This window comes from Lepidochelys olivacea (genome assembly GCF_965140295.1).
Source record: "Lepidochelys olivacea isolate rLepOli2 genome assembly, chromosome: 1".
In the NCBI taxonomy this organism is placed as follows: Eukaryota; Metazoa; Chordata; order Testudines; family Cheloniidae; genus Lepidochelys; species Lepidochelys olivacea.
The window spans coordinates 119,035,772-119,051,362 of record NC_140411.1 but is presented as its reverse complement, the minus strand read 5'-3'; the positions used below and the strand labels follow the sequence as shown (position 1 = coordinate 119,051,362).

At 42.4% G+C, this 15,591-nt stretch overlaps 1 protein-coding gene across 4 annotated transcripts in view; it reads left to right on the top strand.

Moving 5' to 3' along the window:
* Window positions 1-15,591, top strand: part of MAP4K4 (mitogen-activated protein kinase kinase kinase kinase 4) — a 238,690-nt gene that overhangs the window by 183,467 nt on the left and 39,632 nt on the right. For 2 of the 4 annotated variants that reach the window (XM_084616686.1, XM_084616685.1), the window contains exons 16-19: window positions 11,290-11,451; window positions 13,349-13,579; window positions 14,466-14,572; window positions 15,288-15,439. In XM_084616686.1, coding sequence (XP_084472812.1) covers window positions 11,290-11,451; window positions 13,349-13,579; window positions 14,466-14,572; window positions 15,288-15,439 — 652 coding nt within the window. The remainder of the gene's footprint in view (window positions 1-11,289; window positions 11,452-13,348; window positions 13,580-14,465; window positions 14,573-15,287; window positions 15,440-15,591) is intronic. The other 2 variants (XM_084616687.1, XM_084616688.1) reach the window with 1 other exon arrangement.

The following is a 15,591-nucleotide window of genomic DNA, read 5'->3' as shown; positions in this document are numbered from 1 at the left end:
AGACGTCTTTGCTCTTCCCGAGCTTTAGTTCCCCCCATCATCAGGACCTTCTCTCAGGAGAGGTTACTATTGAGAGAAGCCTATGCCCTCTTCCATCTGCCAGCTGGGCCTTTCCTCTGTCGGAACCGTTGGTATCTCCATTGGATCCGGAGCCTTTCTTCTCTTCTTTGTGAAAATCTGAACCACCAGAGGAGCTATCATCTTCTCCTCTGAGACATGTTAGTCCAGACAGGAGATCCAGAGCCTCCTTGTACCAGCCTCTCTCTTGACATTTGCCCCATGTTATGGGGACCCCACAACCCCCTCCTAACCCAGTGTACTGGCCATACTGGGGAACCTGGGACCCGTATGCCAGAAATACAGAGCCCATGTTTTATGCCATTGAGTCACTCCACTATTCCACTCTGAGGGAAAAGTCAAAGTTTCCTCCTGACCCCCTGGAAGAGGAGGACTAAGAACCAGTTCTGCCAGTACCAACAAGATTGTCTTCTTCAACTCCTGATGAAGCATCTCCATCCCCTCCAGATGATCATAAATAGTTCAGGATTTATTGCAAAGGGTGGTAGAGGAACTCCAGATCTTCCTCAAGGAGGTTCAGGACCCTCAACACAAACTCTGGGATATCCTGCAAACCACCAGATCCAGTCAAATAGCAGCTCCAGTTAATGAAGCTAGTCTGGAAGCTGCTAGAGCAGTCTGGCATACATCAGCCACATACGTTGCTACCCGCAAGAGGACAGAGAAACACTATTTCATTCCAGCTAAAGGAGTGGAATTTCTCTTTACCCACCCTGCACTGAGCTCTCTGGTTGTACAGGCTGCCACAGAGGCATCTAGATAACATCATCTTAAATCTACTCCGTCTGACAAGGAGGCTAAATGTCTTGTTGGGAAGAAACCAGCCTTTTTCTAGCCTTCAATTTCATATAGCGAATGATCAGTCACTGTTGACTAAGGACAACTATCTGAATGATTCCAAATTCACAGACTTAGTAGGCAAACTACCAAAGCAAGACAGAGCTTACTTCCAGGCTCTCATTGAAGGATATAAGCTGGTGGCCAGAACCACACTTTAATCCATGGTTGATGCAGCGGATACATCATGTGGGTCGATGTCAATGGCAGTGATGCACCGTGAATCATGGCTACGTGCTTCGGGATTTCCCAGGGAGGTCCAAAACACCATGGAGAGTTTACCCTTTTAATGAAGCCCAACTTTTCAATGAGAAGATGGATGAGTCCTTACATACTTTAAAAGACTTCAGGGCCACCCTGGGCTTCCAGGGCATATATACACCTGCCCCAAAAGGAAGTTATCACTTTCAGCCTTACAGACCTAGACTGCCATCTCAACAGTTTTATCCCCAGCCATCTTATGACCCTCCTTGTGAGAGACAGAGTACAGAAGACTCATTTTCCTGAAAATGCCATGTCTATAGCACCATCTCAATCTCACCCTCCCTCCTCCCTCCCTCCCCCCCCACCACGTGAAAAGATATTTTTGACAGGAGTTCAAGAGTTGCAAACCATTAATAATGCCACTAGTAATTAAATCCTCACAAACCCTTTGGGGGTCATTTAGCACTCTTATTTTCAAAACCTGAGCGCCATGACAACAGGCAAGTAGGTATTAGATATCATCCAATCCAGCTACGTGATCAAGTTTACTTCCATACCTTTCCAAAACCCCCATCCCTGTCTTCCTTCTGGGACCATTCTCTGATGTAGATTCTCCAGCAGGGGGTGGAATCCCTCCTCCAGCAAAGGGCAATAGAGCACATACTTCAACACCAAGGGAAACTTTTTTACTGTACATATTTCTAGTTCCCAAAAATAAGGGAGGTTGGAGACTGGTCCTGGACCTCTGCAGTCTCAACGGCTTTATTCGCAAGATGAAATTTTACATAGTCACTCTGGCATCAGTAATCCCATCCTTAGAAGAAGACTTTTGGTCTACATCTCTCAATATGAAGGACACTTACTTTCAATGGATATTCACCCCGCCCACAGGCAGGGCCCCAACAACTTCCAGTACAGGGTTCTCCCATTCAGCCTCACCATTACCCCCAGGACCTTCACCATTGTCTTTCTGGTAGTAGCAGCTCATTTCAAATGGAACAGCTTCACTGTCTTACCCATCTCAATGATTGTCTTCTCATTGCCAGGACACATCAGGAAGCCTAGGAATCAACCTCATTAATGGCTTCAACTACTTTCTTCCCTAGAAGTCCGGCTGAACTTGAAATAGTCTATCCTCAGAATGACACAGACTGTAGATTTCCTGGGGGCCTCCCTAGATTCACTCATTGCAAGAGCTTATCCACCAAGGGACAGGTTTTGCAGCATGAGTACTCTGGTAGATCAGGTTATGCATAACCCTCATGCTCCAGTCAGAACTTTTCTTTCTCTCCTGGGGCACATGGTTTCATGTGCTTATGTTATCCCATTTGCCAGACTCCATCTATGTTGCTTTCAGGCATGGCTCCAGGCCGTGTATTCACCAACCAATCACAGCATGAATATCCTGGTTACAATTCCTTCCAGAGTAACACCTTCTCTGATGTAGTGGAAAGATCCCCATCTGGTATGTGTGGGTGTCCCCTTCCCAGCAGCCTCGCTGGACAAGGTGATCATAACAGACACTTCTCCCTTTCAGGCTGGGGAGCCCACAGGGGCAGCCATATGGCACAGGGTACTTGGGCACCTCAAGAGGACAGGATGCACATCAACCTTCCGGAACTCTAGGCAGTCCAAAAAGCTTGTGAAGTTTTTCTGCAATTTATCCAGTCCCACCATGTCCTCATAATATCAGACAATATGACCTCCGTCTTTTACATCAACAAACATGGAAGGCTGAGATCCACCCCTTATATGTAGACACAGTCTCCCTATGGAATTGGTGTATCAGGAGTTGAATCACCCTGTGTCGGTATCTTACCTTCCAGTAACTCAGAATGTGTTGGCAGGCACTGTCAGCAGGCATTTCGCCATTGCTCACAAGTGGGAATTGCACGATTCAGTAGTGAACAGAATCTTTGCTCAGTGGCGGATCCCCAACTTGGATCTGTTCACCTCTCAGGCGAACAAGAAATGCAACATGAACTGTTCCAGAGGAGCTCCAGATCTACACTCTGAAGGCAATGCTTTTCTTTTCCCCTGGTCAGACCCTCTGTGCTGTGCCTCTCCTCCCTTATTGCTCCTACCAGGTCTTATGGAAAGTTTGTCAGGACAGGGCACGAGTCTCCTCATCATCCCCAATTGGCCCAGAAAGTTTTGGTTCTCAAATTTCTTACGACTGTCATCTCTTCCTCAAGTCAGCATCCGGTCCTTTCTTGACTTGGGAGAAGGGCAGGGTCAAGCATCCCAGCCCTGAAGAGTTTCATCTCAAGACTTGGTGTATGGATGGGCATCAGCATTAGAACATTACTGCTCTGAAGCTGTACAAACCATCCTTTATAACCGTGATTCTCAACCAGGAGTACATGTAGCTCTGGGGGTGGGCAGAGGTCTTCCGCGGGTGCATCAACTCATCTAGATATTTGCCTAGTTTTACTACAGGCTACATAAAAAGCACTAACGAAGTTAGTACAAACTAAAATTTCATACAGACAATGACTTGTTTATACCGCTGTGTACACTGAAATGTAAGCGCAATATTTATATTCCAATTGATTTATTTTATAATTATATGGTAAAAATGAAAGTAAGCAAATTTTAAGCTATAGTGCGCTGTGACACTTCTATATTTTTATGTTTCATTTTGTAAGCAAATAGTTTTTAGGTGAGATGAAACTTGGAGGTATGCAAGACAAATCAGACTCCTGAAAGGGTACAGTAGTCTGGAACTATTGAGAGCCACTTCTATATAAGAGCAGAAAAGGCTCCGCTAGGAAATGCTAGTCTGTCAAATGGAAGCATTTTTCCATCTTGGTGTAGCAGAACCACGTATCTCGTGGGTCAGCAGATATTCCCCTCATTTTGGATTATCATCTTTTTCTCATAACAGCTGGACTTCTGAGTTCTGTTCAAGTTCACCTGGCAACAATCCGTGCATACTTTCCACCATCAGCCTGGTTATTCAATTTTCACTCACCCATTGACTGTCAGATTCTTAAAGGGCCTAATCAGAATTTTCCCGCCAGTAAGAAAACCTACTCCTCATTGGGACTTAAACCTTGTCTTGCTAAGATTACATGTTCCATGTCTCACTTATCAGTGAAAGTGGCATTCCTTATGTCCATCACCTCAGCCAAAAGGGTAAGTGAGCTTGAATTACTGATAGCAGATCCACCATACACAAAGTCTCTTTATGACTACATCCAAAATTCTCCTGCAAAGTAGTTTTGGAGTTTCATGTAAACCAATCCATCCACTTACCTGTGTTTTTCTGAAATCACATGCATCGGAGGAAGAGAGGAGATTTCTACATATGAAGAGTTCTCACCTTCCTCCTGCAAAGGACAAAACAGTGAGAAAACCACCTAGATTGTTTTGTGCTATACAGAACAAGTCTGAGGTCAAGTTGTATCCTCCCAGAGGATCTCTGAATGCATCTTGGTCTGTATCCTGCTCTGTTACTAGTTGTTGCATCTTCCTCCAACTCATGGGGTGAGGACTCATTCTGCAAAAGCACAAGCAACTTCACTGGCATCACTAGGGGCAGCTACGTGACGTTCCAGCCACCTGTTTGCAAGACATTATCCTCTAGTGCAGAACTCCTCTGATGCATCCTTTGGGACAGCAGTCCTCCAAGTGGCTTTGCCGTCAGCATCCTCGCACCCTCTCCTGTTTGAGTACTGCCTGTCACTCACCCACAGTGGAATACACATTGGGACCAGCACTCAAAGAAGAACAGAAAGTTCTTGTGGTAACTGGAGGTTCTTCAAGATGTGTGGTCCCTATCTGTATTCCACTATCTGCCCTCCTTCCCCTCTGCTTCGGATCTTTACTGGATTCATGGGAGAGAAGGAACTGGAGTTGGTCCACACCACTCTTTGTGTTTTCACTTGGAAGCGTGAAGAAGGCAAGGGCTCATGAGTGGACCAACAGACACTGCTTGCAAGAATTCTCCTACTCCGGATGCATGGAACACATGTGCACTCACGGAGGAATACAGATAACAACCACATGACTTGAAGAACCTCCTGTTACCACAAAGTAAGTAACTTCCTCTTAGTTTGGCACAGTTGGTGGTCTCTATTTTTAACTGCTTAAGGACTGAGAAAGCAAGGTTTTGGCTGGGTAAATTGAAGAGCATTGGTATATTGTGTGAGGAAGCTTGCACACCACCTGCTCACACCATTGCTGATTGCTTTAACCAGTACTGCTAGTTATTTCTTTCCATTAATGTAAGTCTGTGCTTTAAAAGTGACATTAGTGAATTAAATATTCCATTATGGCATTCTGTGCTACTGATGTGAAAGTATCTGGTCCTGATCCTAGGAAGTGCTGCATGCTGTCAACTCCCATTTTAGTCAGTGCGTTCCATCTGGATACTTAGTGGTACTCATAATTGTAGATTAGTGCATATCATGTGGCAACCTCAGGCCCCCAACTTAAATATGTTCTGGAAGGAGAATACAAATACTCTCAGGGGTGTTGAGCAAAAATGCACATTGAAAATAATAGAACAGCTTTCAGTACATCTTTAGCACTACCCTTAATCATTGTTAAAGTACTGCTACTTTTTACCAGAGGAATACGGTTAACACAAGCTTTACTTGCCACGGGTGCTACTATATGGATTCCTCATATGCTGTGTTTCTAGGTCTTGTCCTCTCCTGTAGTCTGAAATATTTGGGCTGTGCCTCTCTTCCTGCTTATGCTGGAGGCAGTTCAGGCTTGTTTGCAAAGCCCTGGGGCTTGGCCCAATCCTTCTGCCTGTGTCTCAGATTCTGAGCCTGTGGGAGTGGAAGCACAGTGGTAGTTGAGCACTTGTCTTATTCATTAGCATCATCTTTTTAAAGCAGATTTTGGGGCTAAATCTTTTCTTCCCACTTTCTTCTTCCATCAGGTACTGAGATTTCAGGCGGTCCTGTCCATGGACAGAACCACTTAGCCCTTTCTGTTTGTTTGTTCTCCTGTCCCCTATCATGTCTAAACAGGCTAAATGGAGTAAGCTGAAGGGAAAGAAGGATCCCAGCTATGATTTGATATGCTGAGGAGCTTCACAACGTATTTATCTTTTTAAAGAAGATATTTATAGCCTGTGTGTTTGTGAGAAAGAGAGAGAGAGATCTGGAAAAAGGGGTAAACAGTGAGGTGGAAAAATTTGCAGATGATACAAAACTACTTAAGATAGTTAAGTCCCAGGCAGACTGCAAAGAGCTACAAAAGGATCTCTCAAAACTGGATGACTGGGCAACAAAATGGCAGATGAAATTCAATGTTGATAAATGTAAAGTAATGCACATTGGAAAACGTAATCCCAACTGTACCTATAAAATGATGGGTTCTAAATTAGCTGTTACCACTCAAGAAAGAGATCTTGGAGTCATAGTGGATTGTTCTTTGAAAACATCCACTCAATGTGCAGCGGCAGTCAAAAAAACTAACAGAATGTTGGGAATCATTAAGAAAGACATAGATAATACGACAGAAAATATCATATTGCCTCTATATAAATCCATGGTACCCCCATATCTTGAATACTGCATGCAGATGTGGTCGCCCCATCTCCAAAAAGATATATTGGAATTGGAAAAGGTTCAGAAAAGGGCAACAAAAATGATTTGAGGCTTGGGGAATCTGCCATATGAGGAGAGATTAGTAAGACTGGACTTTTCAGCTTGGAAAAAAGATGACAAAGGGGGGATATGATAAGAGGTCTATAAAATTACGACTGGTGTGGAGAAAGTAAATAAGGAAGTGTTATTTATTTCTTCTCATAACACAAGAACTAGGAATCACCAAATGAAATTAATAGGCAGCAGGTTCAAAGCAAACAAAAGGAAGTATTTTGTCACACAACACACAGTCAACCTGTGGAACTCCTTGCCAGAGGATGTTGTGAAGGCCAAGACTATAATAGGGTTAAAAAAAGAACTAGATAAATTCACGGAGGATAGGTCCATCAATAGCTTTTTAGCCAGGATGGGCAGGGATGGTGACCCTAGCCTTTGTTTGCCAGAAGCTGGGAATGAGCAACAGGGAAAGGATCACTTGATGATTACCTGTTCTGTTCATTCCCTGTGGGGCACCTGGCATTGGCCATTGCTGGAAGACAGGATACTTGGCTAGATGGACCTTTGGACTGACCCAGTATGGCTGTTCTTTGTGTGTGTGTGTGTGTGTGTGGTAGATTTCAGAGTAACAGCCGTGTTAGTCTGTATTCGCAAAAAGAAAAGGAGTACTTGTGGCACCTTAGAGACTAACCAATTTATTTGAGCATAAGCTTTCGAGCTGTAGCTCACGAAAGCTTATGCTCAAATAAATTGGTTAGTCTCTAAGGTGCCACAAGTACTCCTTTTCTTTTTGTGTGGTAGAGGGGCCCACTGACTCTCTATGCCTACTAGCTGGAGTTTCTTCCCCACTCCAGCGAAGTCCAAGGAGGATTACAGCTCGCGACCCCCTGGTAATAACCTCGCGACCCCCAGTTTGAGAACCCCTGTACGAGAAAGAATTATTCATATTATCAAAAACAAGTATGTCCAGTCATTCTTATCACTCCAAAATGGCCAACAGCACCATGGTACTTGGATGTAATGGAGATATCTCAGAAGGCTCCATTCATCTACACAGGAGGCAGGAACTCCTGTTCTCTGGCCTACTAATGCATCCCGCTTCAGGCTACCTGAGCCTAACAGCTGGACTGTTGAGCAGCAAATCATAAACATGTTGGGATGATATGCTGTAGCTCACGAAAGCTTATGCTCAAATAAATTTGTTAGCCTCTAAGGTGCCACAAGTACTCCTTTCCTTCAAAACAGTAGAGACTCTTCTAGCCTCACACAGGCCTTCCTTTTTCTTGGCCTACGAAGGGGATCAGATGGATTTCTCCTACTGATGTCAAGATAGAAGATCAAGTCTAGAAAACACAACCTTCCAGCATTTATGGATTTGGGCCTAACATCTTCACCATGGCATCTCATGATTCATCACTAAACACTAACAAAGTGATGAGATTCTTTACATCTGATTATTGGTTTGAGGAAATGTGCTGCTTTGTCTTTCCTGCCTGAGATCTACTCATAGAATCATAGAATATTAGGGTTGGAAGAGACCTCAGGAGGTCATCTAGTTCAACCCCCTGCTCAAAGCAGGACCAACCCCCAACTAAATCATCCCAGCCAGGGCTTTGTCAAGCCGAGCCTTAAAAACTTCAAAGGATGGAGATTCCACCGCTTCCCTAGGTAACTCATTCCAGTGCTTCACCACCCTCCTAGTGAAATAGTGTTTCCTCATATCCAAACAAAACCTCTCCAATGCAACTTGAGACCATTGCTTCTTGTTCTGTCATCTGCCACCACTGAGAACAGCCTAGCTCCATCCTCTTTGGAACCCCCCTTCAGGTAGTTGAAGGCTGCTATCAAACCCCCCCTCACTCTTCTCTTCTGCAGACTAAATAACCCAAGTTCCCTCAGCCTCTCCTTGTAAGTCATGTGCCCCAGCCCTCTAATCATTTTTGTTGCCCTCCCCTGGACTCTCTCCCATTTGTCCACATCCCTTCTGTAGTGCGGGGACCAAATTGGACACACTACTCCAGGTGTGGCCTCACCCATGCCGAATAGAGGGGAATGATGACATCCCTCGATCTGCTGGCAATGCCCCTACTAATACAGCCCAATATTGCTACAAGTGCTAACAAACCACTCCGTGTATATTTTTTTTTCCCATAAAGATGTCTAGTTATAATCACATTGACAAGAAGGGTCTCTGAAATCTCTGCTCATAGAAGACTTGAACCTCCTTGCATTTTCCAGGAGGATACGGTAACTCATTGTTCCAGGGTCACTCATTGTTCCAAAGTAAACTCTGTTCCATACGTCGCAGGAAATCATTCTTCCTTAATTTCTCTCCGAACTTCACCACTTTAAAGAAAAAGCATGAATAATATTGGATGTGAGGAGAACAGTTTAAAAAAACATAGAACTGACCTATTCAGGGAAACATGGTTATTCACTTACTACCACCCTAAATGCCCTGGCCTGAAATCGTCCAAATGCTCCACAGTGATATGGAACAATTCCTTCATTGTGGAAGCATATTTAGATAAAGCAGTGGCTAAAGACCACAGTGGCCTTCTGAGCAGAAATCCACAAAAGAAATCAAACAAGCTGCTACCAGGTCACCTCTCAACACTTTCATGGAGCAATGCAGGATTGATCTCTGTTCCTCTGCAGCAGATTCTTTGGCAGGAAGGTGCGCCAGGCAGTGATTCCAAAGCAGATTAATACTTCTAATTTTAGGGAAGCGGAAGAACATTTCCCATCTATCTGTCTTCCCTTTCTCTCCCTACTAGCTTTTTCTTAGTAACCACTTGGTTACAGTTGTCACAGACTAGGGAGAGGTAAAGATCGAGAATGGAAACTTGGTCACCTGATTTCCTTTCTGGGACTGACCCCTCTTCCAATTGGTGTCACCCAAAATACGTTCTCCAGGTTAGGATGCAATAGCCTCTATCTGTAGGGCCCATCTGTAGAGTTCACACGGATAAGATGGTGGGTGCAGTTCTGTTCATTCTACCAAATCAGACTGTTATGCTGTGATAGAGCTTTGGAAATACTCACCTGAGACGAGGGCAGAAGATCTGTCGTCAAATACTGAAGCCTTATGCACAAATCTGATCTGTATTTGCAGGAAGAGAGGTGCAGTCCAAATATTTTGGTTTGTGGAAGAAGTAAGTTCTATGAAGTAAATCCATCTGGTAAAAAAAAAAAAACTTCCACAGATTCTTTCTTTTAGTAAGAACTAATATCACAGAGTATTATATGGAAAATATTTTTTTTATGTTCTAAAGATAATGGCTTTGTTTTCATTTATCTTCCTGGCTGAGAAGAAAACAGGGTTGATCAGTAAATCTGGTAAATTGTAGTATTATAACCTGTATTGCCAACTTTTGTGATTGTATCATGACTCTAGCAATTCGGCCATGTTCTTGGAAACATGATGAAAGGCTGCCCACTTATGAATTTTCATTTACTCCTATTTCTGTCAATGGGTCTGTAGCCAGCAAGATGGCCACCATTTCCCTACAGTCTATCTGCATGTGAAAGTGAGGCTGCCCTTAATAAAGTTGGCTGCCATTTCCCCTCTTTTTAGTGAGACTGAAGCCATGTCCATGGGCAGAATGATGGCTACTGCATGGTTCAGGGAGCTGGCCAGGATACAGAGACTGTGAGGAACAGCAGAGACACTGTGAAAGATGGATGGGGAGCAGGAGTCAGATTTAGGGTTTTTTGAAAAGGGGTGGCTAGAAGTGGGTCCACAACAGGGGGAGGCATGGCCGGAGTTGGGAGGGGAGGGGAGGTAGCGGTGGAGAAACAGGAGAGGGAAGGGAGGAGTCGGGGTGGGGTGATGGCAGGTCTCTGGCAGAGAAGTCAGATAGAGAGGAGTGTCAGGGAAGGGTTGCCTCTTGCAAAAGGCTAAAACAATCACACATTGTGGCATTATCAGTTATCCAAATGATTGATATAAGTTTAAAGTTCTTTAATACATATATCTGTAACTCATCGACCCTAAAAAGTGTGCAAGTTCTATGTGCAGGTGGGAATGATGATGCATTAATTAGGTCATTGGTTCTCAAACTATGTACCATCCAATCCTCCTTTTATCAAAGGAAATAAACCATGAGTGGAGAGTAAAGACACCACCAGGAAATGGATGGCAGTTTCCTTGTATTAGGGATGAGGAGAGGATAAGAGCAGTCTCCATCTGAGCAGCCAGGGAGAGGCATTTTTGTGTGCACTGAAGACTGATGTTCCAACCTAAAATTATCTCACTCACATTAGTTGAGGAGTAGACAAGACAGACTCAACAATGTGATTTGATGTTTTGTTTTGTTTTTTTTACACCTGAAAAATTGTCATTTCTTGAGTTTGACAAGGCTGTATAACAGTTTTTCATTGTGTCAAGGCATGTCTCAGTTCTTCCACCCTTTATCCGGGTACGGATTCCAGTCTAGACTTACCTCTGTTTTGCTCTTGCTCATTCAGGATTTCCTGTACCTGGGAAAAGATTTTTCTTCAAACATAAAATGTGTTTGTAAAGAAAGAGAGGTGGTTGCTCTGTTATTCCTACATGCTCCACTTTATTGATTACTGCTTCTAACGTTCTGTAACTTTGGTTTAGGTGGAGGATAGATTTAGAAAAACTAATCAGGGGTCCCCTGAAGCACAGTCCAAACAGACGGGCAAAGCGTTGGAGCCACCAGTGCCTTCAAGATCAGAGTCCTTTTCCAATGGAAACTCAGAGCCTGTTCAGCCTGCACTGCAAAGACCGATGGAACCCCAGGTAAAAGCAGAAAATCTTGGAAGGGGTGGAAGAAACCTAGAGGCCCCAGTTCACTTAACTTTAGGTTTGAAGATCTTGGCATATAAAAATACATATTTAAAGTGTATTACTACTTTTCAAAGTGACTTATTGAACGGATTTGCTCTCTGTATATATTCAGAGTCATGCCTGCTTATTTTAGTGATGATCATGTGGGTTTAATTGCTTTTTACTTCTGAGCAGAGACAGCCTACCCAAGAGAGCTAGTTGCATTCTGTCCCTTGGTGTGCACCAGCAGAATGGTTGGCTTCATTCCAGTCAAAGTTAACAGTGAGGTTGCACAGGTCATAATGTGGGCCAAACAGCCTTTAGTTGCTGGAAATGATGTGCAAGAACGAAATAACCAAGCTTGACTTTTACATCCCTGTAGGAAAACTAACTAGATGCAAGAACAGATGTTTGTCTTGATTGTTCTGTTTCCTAATGAATCTCTAAATTTTGGGAGCCTGTATTTTACAGAGTTTAGAGTATAAATGTACAAATAGATACAGGCTTAAATTTACAAAAAGTCTATATATAAAATTTAAATACATTAATTAAATTAAACTTGGCATGCAACTTATGTATCCATGCAGAAGATAAAATGTTGCCTTTTTTCTTTTGATAAGTCTATTCATAATTAATGACAGTGATGACTAAAACTGTCCCTGCTTACCTTGTTGTGACTAACTATTGCAAATGTTTGGAGCAACTGCAAAATCTGATCAGAAGGGAGAGTGGGAGGAATCGTGAAAAAATTTCATCCTCAACTCGGATTTTCCTGGCTGTCAGGGAGACTTCTAGCAGTATTTGATAATCTTGGGTTTGTGTGTGTTACTTTAACCTTAACCATGTCAGCTATTTCTGTAGTCCTGCCTTGGACTTGTACTCAGGTGAATGTGTCTCTTGCACAGCTGTGTGTAATAAAACAATTCAATAATACACTTATAAAACCGAATAGAGACACTCTTATAAAGCTAAGATTAAATGCTAATTGTTGATTAATGAGTGGGTGAAAACAATGTATCCTAGAGTTATGATCTTATCTGGAAAGGGTTTTCCTCCTAATCTGTTTCAGAAAGCATTTTTCAAACAAATGGCTTACTGAGCTCGCAACTGAAAAGGGAATAGGGTGGAGCATCAATTTGAGGCTTACAAATAGAACTGCTAATGGACTTTAACTATGGAGTTGCTGCTGTGCATCCATTGTGTGTGTGTTTGTATGTACAGTATGATATATGGTTTATGTATAATATGCATTATAAATAATATGTAACAGTGTATAATATACATATAACACACATAATATATAAATATATATTATGTATGTAATATATATAGAAAAATATTGCAGTGACTGTAAAGGAATAAAGGCTTTTGTTTTATGATCGTCCTTCAAAAGTTTTGTGTTGGCTAGTAAATTTAAGACTTTAGTTATAATATAAATCAGAATATATTTAGGTTTGCACATTTGGCAGTATTCCTAACTTATGGATTTCTTCACTTTGATATCTGCTTTCAATTTGTCCATCCAACAGGTGCTGCTATCTAAGACCTGATCAGAGTCCAGTGAAGCCAGAGGAAAAGCTCCTGTTGATTTCATTGGGCTCTGGATCAGGCCCATAGTGCAGATCTTATGTTTGTTTATTTTCTGGTTACTAGTGTATGTGTATTTGGAGAGCGTACCTCACCAAAATGCATACATGCTGTGTTCTAAGTCTGTTACGTTCTCTGGGCACCTTCCTTGCTTTTTGATTCCACCTCACGCTTACCTTATGCCATAACCAATTTGTCTCTCCCCACCCACTCGCCTTTATTCTGTTAAAAAAGCCAGTTGTACAGAGCGCATTGAATGTTTTATGTTTTGTTTTCTTGTAAGGTACAGTGGTCCCATCTGGCATCTCTCAAGAACAATGTTTCCCCTGTCTCGCGATCCCATTCCTTCAGTGACCCTTCTCCCAAATTTGCACATCACCATCTTCGTTCTCAGGACCCATATCCACCTTCACGCAGTGAAGTGCTAAATCAGAGTTCTGACTCTAAGTCGGAGGTACCTGATCCCACTCAAAAGGCTTGGGCTAGATCAGACAGTGACGAGGTGCCTCCAAGGGTAAGGAGTAGAAAGACAGAAATGTGCTGCTTTTTTTTTTTTCCTTTTTTAATTTGAAGAGTGTGATCGTTTACGCACTGGAAAAGCCGGGTCCACAGAATAGTGCCGTTATTGGGGAACATATTTTTGAAGGGAGTTTATACTGTAGATATCTAGTCAATTGTCCCATGATAACATGTTAAAAAAAATGAATTACAAAATCTCTGATGAAAATGACAAATATTTACACACTGTAGCTCTTGCAGAAAAGTGATTTATTATGCAAAGTTAAATAATCATTACAATATTCAGGAAAGAATTTAAAACTTCCCTGGCATGATAGCTTAAAGTTTATTTTCTTCTATTTCTGGTTGGAAAACCAAGCTGTAAACCATGAACTTATTTAAAGTTTAGATGGAACTGAACAAAAAAGAAACATTCAATATTTTTTCCTTTCTGCTTGGGATTTGCTTCTTCTGAACATGTTCTTGCTTCCCACCAGTCTCTGTTTCTTGCTGATCCATTACCAGGCATTCATTTGGTTCCTTTGAGTTTTATTTTCCTAATCCTCATGCTATTTCAGAAAATTGCTTTGTGTGTCCCTTGCTTCAGTCAAAATGCCATATTCTTTTAAAATGTCTCCGTAGTCTGGGGGCAAGGGGTGTGTATGTTTGTGTGGTAGCTATTTAGGTATGTTAGTCTAAACTTTCAGTTCTTTTCAGTATCCAAACAGCAGCCCTGCTAAAGATTCTTCATTTTTTCTTTTGTTTTGTTTTTTCATTTTGTTCAGTTATACTGACTTTGGCTTAGAATAGTGTTGTTCAAAATGTATTTGCTGTGGCAGGAGAGTCTTAATTTTTCCCCTTTCTCCCTTTATTAATTTTTACTGTTTCTCTTTTCACCCAAGGTACCTGTGAGAACAACGTCCAGGTCTCCCGTCCTATCACGTCGAGATTCTCCACTGCAGGGCAGTGGGCAGCAAAATAATCAAGCAGGGCAAAGAAACTCCACGAGGTTCGTAAGCCTGGATCTCCCTATCTCTCCTGTTTTGTAAGGAAAGTTAATTGGAAGCCAGAGAAAGGATCAGTGGCATTATCTCTCGGATGTGAAGGAAGGAGGAAGTGGACCCATTCTCTCTTAGCAGTTAATGTTGAGTTTCTTTGGCACTAAATAGTTCAACAAACCTTAATGAATTTTCTTCTTGCCTCTGCCTCTTTGAAGGGGCTGTTTGAGTAAGTCTTGCAATATTTTCAGAGTAGTCTTAACATTTAGAAAAAAGGGCCCAGGCAGGCAAGTGCTTGCTATCAGGTATTGTACGTATTGCTGCAAATGGTCCCCTTGTGTTGCAGCGGAAGCTTTTCCCAGGAGCAAGCATGATGCCCAGTAGTAAGTATCTACGGGATCTAGTCCTAAGGGAACCCAGAGGCTTTTCAGCTCTCAAATGTTGTAGTGTTGTATAGCCAGTCCTCAAACAAAAAGAAGCACAAAAAGCAATTAAGCATTGTTTTAATTTCTTTTTTCTGAGTGAAAGTTTGGTTCCTCAGGTATTAAGATGGCTAGTGTGGCTGCTGTGTAGGATGTGAATTGCTGAGAAAGTCCTAAGCACAAGGATTAGTACACTCCTTCTGATCAGTCATTAACGAAATATTGATGAGTAACCAAGCTTGATTTTAAGTTTAAAGTGCGATATCTGAAAGTAAAGTTGACAAATGCACTTTTCTTGAGATAGCAATATAGAGCCTCGTCTGCTATGGGAGAGGGTGGAGAAACTCGTGCCGAGACCTGGCAGCGGCAGTTCCTCGGGCTCAAGTAACTCCAGCTCACAGCCAGGGTCCCATCCTGGATCTCAGAGTGGCTCTGGTGAACGGTTCCGAATGAGATGTAAGTTCTCTTCTCCCCATGCCCCCCACCCTTTTTTTTAGGATTTCTAGATTAATCTGTAATGTTTGCATTGTGCAACAGCTAATAATAATAGTAATACGAATGAAGGACAATGAATCTTCACTTAAAAGGAATTTTTAATGTAAAGTATC